The sequence below is a fragment of the Hyperolius riggenbachi genome, chromosome 2 (assembly GCF_040937935.1).
Source record: "Hyperolius riggenbachi isolate aHypRig1 chromosome 2, aHypRig1.pri, whole genome shotgun sequence".
Lineage (NCBI taxonomy): Eukaryota > Metazoa > Chordata > Amphibia > Anura > Hyperoliidae > Hyperolius > Hyperolius riggenbachi.
Window position 1 is genome coordinate 23,540,080 of NC_090647.1, and position 14,606 is coordinate 23,554,685.

The window sequence follows — 14,606 nt, forward strand, 5'->3', positions numbered from 1 at the left end:
TGCCTCCATGCGCGTCAATCTGTGCGTATCTCCGCCTCTCCCCCGCCCCTCTCAGTGAAAGAAGACTGAGAGGAGTGGGCGGAGGCAGTGATCCGCGCTGATGGACGCGTGTAGAGGCAGAGCTGCAGCCGAAACCTTTGCCTCCCACGGACGCGCTCCCGCAGTGTGCTCCGGGGAGTTTGGGGGGATTTAGTTAGTGTGCAGCCGCGGGGATGCAGCGTTTTAGGATTTTTAAAATAAAAACCTGATTATGAGACTTTAGAGTCTCTTTAAAGAACAAGCGACACCCATGCTAACCTAGTAATAAAAACACATATATAAGTAGATAAATACTACTTCTACTTACAGAACAGATGTATTGTGCTATCAACCTAATGATTCCTGCGAATTTTATAAAGGAAAAGCAGAAAATCCTATTGCAGGCAGTGGCCATTTTGCCAAGCTAAGGCTGACATCATATCCTCCCTGACTCTTGTTTCCCCCCTCCCCCCCTTTCTCTTGCTGATTGTGTATTCATTAGCTGCCCTCCTCCCAGAGTCTTTTTTTTATTTACACATCCAATCAGTGAGTCACCTCAGCCTTGCTTGTAAACACAAGTGATCAGCTAGGCAGGGAAATAAATGGAAGAGGAGGAATATATTATAGATAAAAAGAACTCCCAGCATTCAAAAGAACTCCCAGCATTCAACTCTTTGGCACTGTTTGGCACTAGGGCCACTGCTCCTAAGGTATGTGATAACTCCAAACCATAACAGCAGAAAAAGTTTTGAATGCAGGATTATCATCTTTATCACTTAATACACTCAGACCAGTTGCTGTTGAAATTTGATTTTTTTGGTGACAATACCGCTTTAAGGAGTGATTAGGGAACCAGGGGAAACAAGGAGAGGAAAGAGGCATTTTTGCTTTAAAACATTAAACACAGTAAAAAAAAACTAAAAAAAAATATATGAAGTCTGGTCTAACATTATTTGTGGACAAATCATCATCAGAATGACTTTTAATTAAGTAATTACTGAGCAAATAAATGCGAAAATGAGAGGAGTTTTTTTTACCCCCTCCTCCATGTAGTAGAAATGTTTATACATCTTACTAAGGGCTTTAGTACTGCAAAAGTCAATATGATAATTCTGATATAGCAACGGCAGTCTTATCAGTTAGCTTCTAAGTGAAATGAACGCTTTGAATATTAACCCCTCCAGTCACCCTGAAGCTAAGCATATATTTTTAGCTATACGTTGTATGCTGTGTTTAAAGATATACTGTAGGGGGGATCGGGGGAAAATGAGTTGAACTTTCCCGGGGCTTCTAACGGTCCCCTGCAGACATCCTGTGCCCTGGTAGCCACTCACCAATGCTCCGGCCCCGCCTCCGCTTCACTTCTGGAATTTCAGACTTTAAAGTCTGAAATACCACTGCGTCTGCGTTGCCGTGTTGCCATGTCCTCAATCCCGCTGATGTCACCAGGAGCGTACAGGATGTCTGCAGGGGACCATTAGAAGCCTCGGGTAAGTTCAACTCATTTTCCCCCGACCCCCCTACAGTGCCCCTTTAATGCTTTATGCCAGAAGTGAAGTTTGAGTTTCGTCTAATTTTGAGCACGAAATGGATAGTAGTAACAGGATTGGGTGACACAAAACGGAAGAGAAGAGAGGGACAGAGTGGAGCCTCCCTATACTGTAGAGCAGCACTGGTGTCTATAACTAAATGGGATAGCAGATCTCCAGGGGAGAAGTGGCATGAGAGTGATGAAGGTGATGATAGACGTCGTGCATTTTCCATTCCACCGCTCCAGGGAAAGACGGGGAGGGTTAAACAGGAGACGGTGCAGGAAAACTGCTGACTCCACATCTCATCACAGCCAAGACAATCAATTCTGTACCGTGCCTGGGATCATCTCATCCGTAATAACTTAGCCTTACAGAATGATGACCCTCCCCATATGCTTCTAGTGGGACAGATCTGAGAACCATAAAAATGAACAGGTACAAAAAACATCTCTTTCATTTAAAGAGAACCTGAAGTGAGAGGATTACAGATCCTGCCATCTTCATTCCATTATAAACAATGCCGGTTGCCTGGCTGTCATGCTGAGCTTGTGGCTTTAGTTGTGTTAGAGTCACTATTTATAACAAGCATGCAGCCAGCAGAGTCACACCAGTCGCAGCATCTGATCTGCTGCTCATTCTGGGCCAGTGACTTATAGCATGAGAGGCGGAGCCCAGAAGCCAGGCAACTGGCTCTATATTTGCATTAGTGCCTTTGTTTCTTCTTCCTTTATTGCTGGATTTGATCTTGTGATTGTAGCAAGCTGACACTAACAATAGCCATCCCTGAGTGTGCATCATGGGAAGCCCCGCCCTAAGTGTGCATCATGAGAAGCCCCGCCCTAAGTGTGCATCATGGGATGCTCCGCCCTAAGTGTGCATCATGGGAAGCCCCGCCCTAAGTGTGCATCATGGGAAGCCCCGCCCTAAGTGTGCATCATGGGAAGCCCCGCCCTAAGTGTGCATCATGGGAAGCCCCGCCCTAAGTGTGCATCATGGGAAGCCCCGCCCTAAGTGTGCATCATGGGAAGCCCTGCCCTAAGTGTGCATCATGGGAAGCCCCACCCTAAGTGTGCATCATGGGAAGCCCCGCCCTAAGTGTGCATCATGGGAAGCTCCGCCCTAAGTGTGCATCATGGGAAGCCCCGCCCTAAGTGTGCATTACGGGAAGCCCCGTCCTAAGTGTGCATCATTAGAATTCCTGCCTTGTGTGTGAAGTCCTGCCCTGTGTGTGCATCATAAGAATCCCAGCCTTGCGCATGTATAATGGGAAACCCTCATATGAATGTATGATGGGAAAGCCGTGAGTGTGCATATTAAGAAGTCCCGCACTTAGTTTGCATCATGATAAGCCTGGTCCTGAGTGTACACCTTGAGAAGCCCCGCCCTTTGTGTGAATACTGAGAAGTCCCCCTGGGTGTGCACCATGAGAACCCTCATCCCGTGTATGCATTATAAGAAGCTCCACCCTGTGAGTGAATAATTAAAAGCCCCACCCTGTACATTAATAATGAGAAGCCCTGCCCTGTGTGTGCATTATAAGAAGCCCCGCCCTGTGTGTGAATAATGAGAAGCCCCGCCCTTTGTGTGAATAATGAGAAGTCCTCCCGAGTGTGCATCAGGTATCAGGGTCCCTATCATGCACCCCCTCCATACTCACCATTACTCTCATTCTTAATGGGGAAACACAGGATGTTGCGTGTCCTGAAGCCGGTGCTGTCGTCCACCCCACGGTAGAACAGAGGATGAGAATAGGCATCTTTGATATTGAGGATCTGACCAGTGGTGGCCACATGACCTGCAATGCCCTGGTCTGCTGGGATCCGGATTTCATAGCTCTGAAACATATGCAGATCGGGCAAAGAAACTGGCGTTAGCTCAATTCAGTGTAAAATGTTAAGAATTGTACACAATTTTAATATAACCTTTCTTATATTGAGTGTTGCTTTTTTAGTAGGAGGGCTTTTTGGTCTCTTTTAGCCCTCTATACTCTCGTAGTGGTTCTGGGTCACCCTGAGCTTTCTGGGTATTCTGGAATACTCTCGCTGTATCTTCACTGATAATCTGACCTGGAAGCTGAAACTGTTTATTCCAAGTCCGATGTGTAAATAATGGCAGACAGGCAGGCCTAGATTTACGTTTTCATGATATCGTGTAACATCGTTTAATGACAATTTGTTAAACCATGATTAATGGGTGACCACCTGTGACGATCGTTTTTATCTAAAGACCTTCAGGATGGATCACTGAATGAACTATTGTTCACATTGCCATTTACACTCAAGAAAATCACAACGATCAGTCAAACGATCTCCCACGATGCAGCGGTTCCTTAGTCACGTGATCACTGGAGATGCATCGGAGAACGCTCAATAGTTGCCACTGATTACCCGATGCATCTTCACGTGAGAAGGGGGGGGGGGGGGGTTTGCAACCAAAATCGGGGAGACCTATTTAGTTTCCCATTGAATCGGGGGCATGGCTATAGGTGAAGGTCATAGTACAGATCGGGATATTGGATCTGAAGGGTAACTGGTGATTCTCTGTACACCTCTCAATGGTATATTCCTTAAATATGTGGAACTTTCATAAAAAAAAATAATAATCAGAAAACACTGAGCAATAACCTTCTACTTACATCATCCTCCACCACTCCTCCATCGAAGACTTTGGCTACAAGCTCATGAGTGTTCCTCTCCAGCAGGAACACAGAACATCTGCAGGGGCAAAAGGAAAACATTATCCACCAGACTCAGATTATTAAAATGTTTCAGGAACCTCTATATTACCAGCACTGTGAAATGACTGCCGGGTGTCAGGGTGGTCTTCTGGCATCAGTTGTTTCTGAGTCACACATACAGCAGGTGGCTAGAAATGCAGATGTGGGACAACCTCCATATAAACATCAAAAGGGGACCACCTTTATATTAACATCAATGGGGGGAGGGGGAACGCCTCCATATTAATGCGAATGGGGGAAAATCTCCATATTAATATCAATAGGAGACCATCTCCATATTAATGTCAATGAGCGCCACCCTCATTTAATGCCAATGGGGCACCACCTCCATATTAACATCAATGGGTACCACCTCCAAATTGGCACTAATGGGAGACCAACTTCATACTGATGTTAATGCGAGACAACCTCCATATTAACATCAATGGGAGGCCAACTCCATATTGATTTTGTGTTCTGTTACATTGATTACCACTAAGAAAACTGTATGGTTTCAAAAGACTCATCAAGTTATCCATGATAATCACAGTAGAGCCTTTTAGACAAGGCACTTGATGCAACGACGGCATTCCTCAATTTGGGTTCCATAAAGCATGTGATCCTAGAATTCCACCCGTAGAAATGCAAAACAAGAAAAAACTCACATAGCAGTTTAGTTCTTGGCTACAGACGGGATATCCAATCCCCTGTGATGTTTCTGATGAAGCCTCGGCCTGCGAGTTACTCACATTTCCGCATTGCTGAGATTTCTGGCTTCTGTGATGATCTCCTGGAGCAGGACCGATACATCATCTGTGGAAAGAGGAAAGGACCAATGTTCACTATGTGTTCCCTGGACTCCTCCTCAGCCAGAAATAGATATCTGTTTTCCTAACATAAAACTCTGGAAGGACTTTTGCAGCTCAGGAGAACGCCTTGTATGGCAGATGGACATAAATCTCTAGCCCCCTGGATGACCCCGTCGCTGTCCAACACACACCGAGTGCTGAAATGCCTTCAGAACACGTAGTGGAAACTCAGTCCTCAATCTAGAAGCAGCAGAGAAGAATTTGTATGCTGACAAATAGTCCTCTGGGACAGATGTGGGAATACCAGGCTGAAAACAACTCGGAATCTTTCAAGCAAAGCCCTAAGAGTCTCTTGTAGACAAGAGGAGAATGTCATACTTCCCTCTAACACAGATCCTTCACATCTTGTATATACTGTCAACAAATTCCCCATTACAGGACAACAACAACATATATATCATTGGACTAGAAACTTTTATGTATTAAAACTTCCAAACCACTTGTTGTGGGGCTAGAAAGGTCAGGGAAAGCTGGACAGCTGACCAGAAAAGTAATCACTTTGGGGCAACCTAACGATTTCTATAGATTATTATTATTTGACCACCGATGAGACCTGCATTTACTTGTTCGATCTAGAGACCAATGAAAAGGCAAAGCAGAAGGGTATCCAGAGGTGTAGAGGATAGCACTCTTGTCAAGCAGCGCTTGGTCCCCGATTCAAATCTTGACCAGGTGCATAGACTTTTAATGTTCTCTTCGAGATTGCCTGGGTTCCCTTCAGGTAATCAGGTTTTCTCCCACATCAATTAACTGTCTAAAGGCCTGTACATACGCTAGAGCAGTGATCTGCAAACTTGGCTCTCCAGCTGTTAAGAAACAGTCCCACAATGCATTTGCCTTTAGGAATCATGACTGTGGCTGTCAGACTCCTGCAATGCATTGTGGGACTTGTAGTTCCTTAACAGCTGAAGATTGCAGATCACTGTGCTAGAGTAATGCCCGCTGAGGTGGTTGATAACAACCGCCTCCGCCATTAAGCTGGTGTTTGTACAGCAGTCACTCCCGTCTGACAGCTGCCAATCCGCCAGACAGATCAAATTGGCGAGTGACGCCCGATAGCTTTATTCTCCCCACTTACCGCGCCCATCATGGGAGGTCACACCTGCATCGCTCTGTCGGCCATCCACCCCAATCACATTGCAACAAAACACATCATTAGCATGCAGGCTAACTATGCATCTGTAATGCCTTGGGCCCAGCAATGTCGCCTAAGTGGGGGGGGGGATCAGACTGTGATCCCCTCTGTGGGGCAGCTGGTGACACGACACCCCTAGTGACAGGTGGGCATAAATACACATTACAGCAGTACTAATTAGAAGATAGAAAATCTAACAAAGAAGAAATTTAAAAAAAATGCGATAAAATAAACTGTCCTGGAACAATTGCAAGTCTCTATATTCATTGACTGCTAAATGGTTGAAAGATATGTTTTAAGAACCTCAGTGTTAACTTTCTGAAAGAGGATATGGATGTTTGGATAACCCCTCCTCCGAATATAAAACACGATAATCAAATAAAATAAGTATGAAATGCACTCCATGCGCCCTTTAAAGGGACACGTAGCTTTAGTGGGGGCATCCATTTCTTCACGTCGGCTAAGTGTTCAGTAATAGCTGATATTTTGCTCGCGACGAGGGAAAATTTAATCACTCAGAAAGGTTATTAAAATGTCACACCGGCACGCTGTGACAGGCAGCATTTAATCCACTGATAAAGCGGTCTACCGTACGGCCGGCCGGCAGCGCCGCGTCTCCATTACCAGGTGCCTCCCTGATAATCTTGCTTTGGAATAATTTGTTGCAAAATTCACAGTTTGTGATGGATTCTCACCGCGTACGGAGGTAACAGCGCCTGACACCCCCGACTGATAATTCATTTTAATTATTTGTCACACCTCAGCAGAGAAACACAAATGGCAGAGCGGCAGGGAGTTCACAGCCCGATGAGGGTGCTAAGTGTGGAGCTTAAATTACAAGGGAGAGAGGCAGCGTGCAAATATGATTGACGCACCAATAAAAGAGACGTGTTTCTAAAGTCTATCGGGTATATTCCTCTTAAGGAAGATAGAATAAGGAGCAGTGCTGAGATGTGACTCAATCAATGAGATGCCAATCATTTCACCTTGCATGCAAATATAATGCAAATTCCATAGTTATTTGGGTTGAAAAAAGTCCATTGAGTTGAACCAGAAAATAAGGTACAACACCAGCCTGCACCCTCACAGTTGATTGAGAGGAAGGGGAAACCTCTTACATGGCTGGTTCCAATTAGCCTGAAAAGGGATTGAAATTCCCCCCCAACTCCAGATGGCAATCAGATAAAATCCCTGGATCAACACCACTGGTTTCTAATCGCTATAGGAGCTTCTATGTCACCTCCCCCCCTTCTAGCCAATTATTTATCCAGGGGAAGGTGTGAAGATAGTATCTGTGACTTCTCTAAACTCTTTGAAGTTCAAGTGTTTTATCTCCCCACCCCCTACTGATGAAAGCTTTTGTTTGCTCTTGCTAATGTGTGGAATAAAATAATTACGCCAGTTCTTATCTGCCTGAAACTTCTGCGGTCGGGCAGGCTGTGGTAGTAGGGTAATAAACATCTCTGCTAGACTTTTAAATGCAAAAAGAAGAGGTGAAATTGAAGTATTTTTTTTACTAATGAGCCACATTGTTGGCATGCATATTTAAAGTTCCATTGAAATGACCTGGGTGCTAAAAAAATGGTGTTCAGCTCACTTTAAGAAAAAAGAAGAAAAACTCACCCAAGTGCGTGAAAAGATTTTTGGCAACTTGCAGAAGGGCCTGCGAAGGGAAAACAGGGTTAGTGTGATCAGGGACCAGCCACCGGGAATTTTGCATGAGAAGATAGAAATATACTTATAGCAAACACAGAGATTCTGGAGAAGCAAAAGTTATATAGCGATTTAAGGAAAGATACAATAAACGGATGAGATTCCATACAGGTGAAATGCTTACCTGACATCAGAGTCCTAATTCTGGTCAGCCTGTCCCATCATACAGACCCCTGGAAACAGCCCAGCCAGGCAGCACAGCCAGCAAACTAACCTGACCAGTACTATAGCTGGTCAACCACATGCAGATAATACAATTGTAATACTAACTCTATGTGGCTTTATAACTGGGACAATCAAACAAACTTGCTGTGGATTTTGATCAGCCCAATTCCAAGCAGCATAATGTCTGCATAAAATTTGCATGCTAATCAGAATAATTTGCATTTCTTTGACCATTCATAATCAGAACATGCTGACTGGACTGAGGAGAGAAGCAGCACACTAATGTGTCATCTCCACATTCTCACCCACAATGCTTCTCTTCCAGGGGCGTATCTGGGTAATATAGAGCCTATGGCAAACACTGAAATTGTGCCCCCCCCCCCCCCCCCCTCTAAAACCAGCATCCTTTCTCATGTACATCTGTTGTGGTTAGCACAGAATATTCCTTTTTTTTTTGCAAATCTCTCATTTCCTCTCTGTTCCCTGTTATAACACTATGCCAAGTGCGCCCTACATATTATTATTATTATTATTATTTTAGTATTTATATAGCGCCGACATATTACGCAGCGCTGTACAGTGTGTATATATATATATATATCTTGTCATACATATGTGAATTAAGTATCCATGTTCCCCAGATAATAAATCTAAACTGATCTGAGGTTTGAGTGATGGGGAGGCATGGGGGCAGGCATGGCAGTGCAGCACAGGGGCAGACATGGCACCCCTGGTGCTGTGGCGCCCATGGCACTAGCCATGCCTGCACCCCTCTAGATACGCCTCTGTTCTCTTCTCTATGTCGGCTCCTCTTCAGAAGCATGGATGGAACAGGGCGGCTGTATGGACTAGTAAATGGCAGATGAAATTTCATGTCAATAAATGTCAAGTCATTCTTCTTGGCTGTGCTAATGGCTTAGCATGACATAAACCAAATGATGTAAAGGTGGGAACATCAAATTTGGAGAGGGACATGGAAGCACTGCCTTTTGCGTAAATGTTAGTGGACCATTTACCAGTATGAACAGAATTTATTAACATTATCATTGGTTCACATGGAAAACAACGCAAATAATAGATGCTGAGTATTGCTTAGGAGTAGATAGGAAGGCCTAGAGTTAGGGGAATGGTTGGAGTTCCTTATTAGGATCAGAAGGTTATGCTTAGACATCAGGAAGGGGTTTACTTGGGACGGGGGAGAGATATGGATAGGCCTTAAAGTGGATCCGAGATGAACTTTTACTCATTGCATAATTGTGGTCCTTTCCTATTGTTTATAGGGCATTCCTCAAGCCAAATACTTTTTTGTTTTAATACTCTAATTCCCTATAAACTAAACAAGCCACGCCCACAGGTTTTCAGAGAGCCAAGGCACTTTCAGACAGTAGCAAGGGCTCATGGGAGCTCAGTCTGGGCAGGAGGAGGGGGAGGTATTACTAACCAGAGATTTCAGAGGCAGAGGGGAGGAGGAGGGGGGGGGGGTTGTTTTTTTTTTTTTTGCTCATATTCAGATAAGCCTGCCTCTGTGTAATGTTAACAAACAACATGGCTACTGTCATTGTATCACAGGAAGAAATAATTATATTCTATTGAAGCTGTTTGCAGCTAGATTTGCTGTGTAAACTACCTAAACTTTAGATAAGATATATAGACAAGTTACTTGTTATAGTTAGTTTTTCATCTCGGATCCGCTTTAAAGAAGGGTAATGACAGATATGTTAGGGTTAGGCACCAGGAAGTGGTTAACACTAAAGGGAACCCGAAGTGAGTGATATGGAAGCTGCTATATTTGTTTCCTTTTTAAACAGTGCAGATTTCCTGGCTGTCCCCCTGATCCTGTGTCTCTAATGCTCTTAGCCACAGACCCTAAACAAGCATGCAGATCAGGTGCTCTGACTTAAGTCAGACTGGAATAGCTGCATGCTTGTTTCTGGTGTGTGATTCAGACACTACTGATGCCAGAAGATGTTCTTCTTGTCCAGCAGGGAGTATGTTACTGGGCAAGGGGTGGCACTATCCATATAACCCTGTTGGCGCACTCTGCCGCAGGGTCAACTGATCATTGCACCACAATGCTTTGGCCAGGTGTAAAACCGGCCTCAATCTACTTTTGTTTAAGCAGTGTTCTCCCCAGAATGTTTTTCCAGCCGGGTGGCATGAAAAAGTAGCCGGGTTCGATGGGGGAATGCAGGGCCAGTACTTTTTCTGCTTACAGCATAGGAGGAGGTGAGCCAATGACTGCAGGGTGCTCACCAAAACTAGCTGGGCGAAGCACCCGGCTAAAAGAGGCGGGGGAAATCACTGGTTTAAGCATAAAATAAAATTGTGGGATATCTAAAAAGGTCATTTTTTGGAGTAGGAGGATAGATACAATTGTTTATCTTATCAGTTTATTTTCAACTCGGGTTCACTTTAAAAATGTAGATGTAAAATCTTGTGAAGAAAAAACAACAACAAAAAAAACAACAACAATCTATCTTATATACAGGATCTTCTCAAAAAATTAGCATATTGTGATAAAGTTCATTATTTTCTGTAATGTACTGATAAACATTAGACTTTTATATATTTTAGATTCAAATACACACAACTGAAGTAGTTCAAGCCTTTTATTGTTGTAATATTGATGATTTTGGCATACAGCTCGTGAAAACCCACATTTCCTATCTCAAAAAATTAGCATATTTCATCCGACCAATAAAAGAAAAGTGTTTTTAAAACAAAAAAAGTCAACCTTCAAATAATTATGTTCAGTTATGCACTCAATACTTGGTCGGGAATCCTTTTGCAGAAATGACTGCTTCAATGCGGTATGGCATGGAGGCAATCAGCCTGTGGCACTGCTCAGGTGTTATGGAGGCCCAGGATGCTTCGATAGCGGCCTTAAGCTCATCCAGAGTGTTGGGTCTTGCGTCTCTCAACTTTCTCTTCACAATATCCCACAGATTCTCTATGGGGTTCAGGTCAGGAGAGTTGGCAGGCCAATTGAGCACAGTAATACCATGGTCAGTAAACCATTTACCAGTGGTTTTGGCACTGTGAGCAGGTGCCAGGTCGTGCTGAAAAATGAAATCTTCATCTCCATAAAGCTTTTCAGCAGATGGAAGCATGAACCCACTTTTGAACCAGAAACAGCGGCAGAAGCGCCTGACCTGGGCTACAGAGAAGCAGCACTGGACTGTTGCTCAGTGGTCCAAAGTACTTTTTTCGGATGAAAGCAACTTTTACATGTCATTCGGAAATCAAGGTGCCAGAGTCTGGAGGAAGACTGGGGAGAGGGAAATGCCAAAATGCCTGAAGTCCAGTGTCAAGTACCCACAGTCAGTGATGGTCTGGGGTGCCATGTCAGCTGCTGGTGTTGGTCCACTGTGTTTTATCAAGGGCAAGGTCAATGCAGCTAGCTATCAGGAGATTTTGGAGCACTTTATGCTTCCATCTGCTGAAAAGCTTTATGGAGATGAAGATTTCATTTTTCAGCGCGACCTGGCACCTGCTCACAGTGGTAAATGGCTTACTGACCATGGTATTACTGTGCTCAATTGCCCTGCCAACTCTCCTGACCTGAACCCCATAGAGAATCTGTGGGATATTGTGAAGAGAAAGTTGAGAGACGCAAGACCCAACACTCTGGATGAGCTTAAGGCTGCTATCGAAGCATCCTGGGCCTCCATAACACCTGAGCAGTGCCACAGGCTGATTGCCTCCATGCCACGCGGCATTGAAGCAGTCATTTCTGCAAAAGGATTCCCGACCAAGTATTGAGTGCATAACTGAACATAATGATTCGAAAGTTGACTTTTTTTGTTTTAAAAACACTTTTCTTTTATTGGTTGGATGAAATATGCTAATTTTTTGAGATAGGAATTTTGGGCTTTCATGAGCTGTATGCCAAAATCATCAATATTAAAACAATAAAAGGCTTGAACTACTTCAGTTGTGAGTATTTGAATCTAAAATATATGAAAGTCTAATGTTTATCAGTACATTACAGAAAATAATGAACTTTATCACAATATGCTAATTTTTTGAGAAGATCCTGTATATAAAATCGGATGTGTGTGTGTGTATGTGCCGCGATCACGCGAAAACGGCTTGACCGATTTGAACAAAACTTGGTACACAGATCCCTTACTACCTGGGATGATATGTTCTGGGGGTCTCGCGGCCCCCCTGCACACCTGGGCGGAGCTACAAACAGCAAATCAGATTTCACCCATTTAAGTCAATGGAAAAAATGTAAAAGGCTGCCATTCTCACAGTAATCAAGCCAGAGTCCCCACACTTGGCACAGTTGGTCACTTGGTGACCGAGGTTACAAATCCAGGAAAAGTGGGCGGAGCATAAAACAGCAAATCAAATTTCAGCTGTTCATTTTACATGGGAAAATGTAAACTGCAGCCATTCTTAGACTGTTAATCGCAGGGTTCTCAAACTTGGCACACTTGGTCACTGGGTGAATGCGATTAAGTTTCAAGAAAATGGGTGGAGCCTACAACAGCCAATCAAAATTAACCTATTGATTTTCAAGGGGAATATTTAAACTGCTGCTATTCTTACACTGTTAATGGCAGAAGCTTCAAACTTGCTACAGTTGGTCATTGGGTGACTGGGGTCCAAATTCACTAAAAGGGCGGGGCCACCTACAGCCAATCAGATTTCCTTGGTGGATAAACTGCTTCCATTCACACATTTTTGATGCCAGGAACCTGAAAGCTCACAAACTTGGTCATTGAGTGACTGTGTGTCCAGGTTACAAAAAGTGGGCGGAGCTAAAAACTAATTTCACTGGAAAATATAAACTGCAGCCATTCTTACACTGTTAATGGCAGGGCTCTCAAACTTTGCACAGTTGGTCCCTGGGTGAATGAGATTAAGATTTTGGAAGGTGGGTGGAGTCTACAACAGCCAATAAAAATTCACCTTTTGATTTTCAACGGAAATATTTAAGCTGCTACCATTCTTATACTGTTAATAGCAGATGCCTCAAACCTGATACAGTCAGTCATTGGGTGACTAGGGTTCAAATTCAGAAAGGGGGCGGAGCCACAAACAGCCATATTTGTTTATTTTTCAATGGGAATATACAAAGTATTGATACCAAGGACCTGGTATCTGAAGCTGATACATTTGATAACTGAGTGACTGTATGTCAAGGTTAGAAAAAGTGGCCGGTGCCAACAACTACATTTTTCACATGGCAGGGTTCCCAAACTTTACACAATTAGCCACTGGGTGACTGGGATGAATATTAAGAAATGTGGGTGGAGCCTACAGCGCCAATCAAAATTGACCTATTGATTTTCAAGGGGAATATTTACATTGCTGCCATTCTTACACTGTTAATGGCAGAGGCCTCAAACCTGATACAGTCAGTCATTGGGTGACTGGGGTCCAAATTCACTAAAGGGGTAGAGCCACAAACAGCCAATCAGATTTGTTAGATTGATTTCAGCCATTCTGTTATTGGCAGGGTTCTCAAACGTGACACAGTTGGCCACTAGGTGACTGGGACTAATATTCAGGAAAGTGGGTGGAGCCTACAGCAGCCAATCAAAATTCACCTTTTGATTTTCAAGGGGAATATTTACATTGCTGCCATTCATACACTCTTAATGGCAGAGGCCTCAAATCTGGTACAGTCAGTCACTGGGAGACTGGGGTTTAAATTCTGAAGGGAGCGGGCCAAATACAGCCAATCAGATTTGTTTAATTTCAATGGTAAAATGCAACTTATTTATGCCAAGGACGCCAAAGCTCATAAACTTGGTCATTGAGTGACTGTATGTTAACCACTTGCCGAACGCGCGCCGGCAAAGTGGTAGCTGCAGGACCAGCGACGCACATCTGCGTCGCCGGCTGCAGGCTAATTAATCAGGAAGCAGCCGCTCGCGCGAGCGGCTGCTTCCTGTCAATTCACGGCGGGGGGCTCTGTGAATAGCCTGCGGGCCGCCGATCGCGGCTCGCAGGCTAAATGTAAACACAAGCTGAAATAATCCGCTTTGTTTACATTTGTACAACGCTGCTAACAGTAGCAGCGTTGTACCAGATCAGCGATCCCCGGCCAATCAGCGGCCGGGGATCACTGTCACATGACAGGCAAGAGCCTGTTAGAGGCTGCACAGGACAGATCCAATCCTGTGCAGCCTCTGATCTCCGGGGCAGGGAGGGAGGAGAGGGAGAGGGGGAATCCTGCGGTGGAGGGGGCTTTGAGGTGCCCCCCCCCCGCCAGCCACATGCAGGCAGGAGCGATCAGACCCCCCCAGCACATCATCCCCCTAGTGGGGAAAAAAGGGGGGCAATCTGGTCGCTCTGCCTAACGTTTGACCCAGCACAGATCTCTGTAAACAGCGCTGGTCCTTAAGGGGGGTAAAGGCTGGGTCCTCAAGTGGTTAAGGTTAGAAATAGTGGGCGGAGCCAAAAACAACTAACTTTTTACATTGGAAAATATAAACTGCAGC

At 44.4% G+C, this 14,606-nt stretch overlaps 1 protein-coding gene across 2 annotated transcripts in view; it reads right to left on the reverse strand.

Moving 5' to 3' along the window:
• PDE2A (phosphodiesterase 2A) overlaps nucleotides 1-14,606 on the reverse strand; it is a 549,912-nt gene that overhangs the window by 67,979 nt on the left and 467,327 nt on the right. For both annotated transcript variants that reach the window (XM_068266568.1, XM_068266567.1), the window contains 4 exons: nucleotides 7,894-7,933; nucleotides 5,016-5,079; nucleotides 4,186-4,264; nucleotides 3,208-3,385 (listed from right to left, as the gene is read on the reverse strand). In XM_068266568.1, coding sequence (XP_068122669.1) covers nucleotides 3,208-3,385; nucleotides 4,186-4,264; nucleotides 5,016-5,079; nucleotides 7,894-7,933 — 361 coding nt within the window. The remainder of the gene's footprint in view (nucleotides 1-3,207; nucleotides 3,386-4,185; nucleotides 4,265-5,015; nucleotides 5,080-7,893; nucleotides 7,934-14,606) is intronic.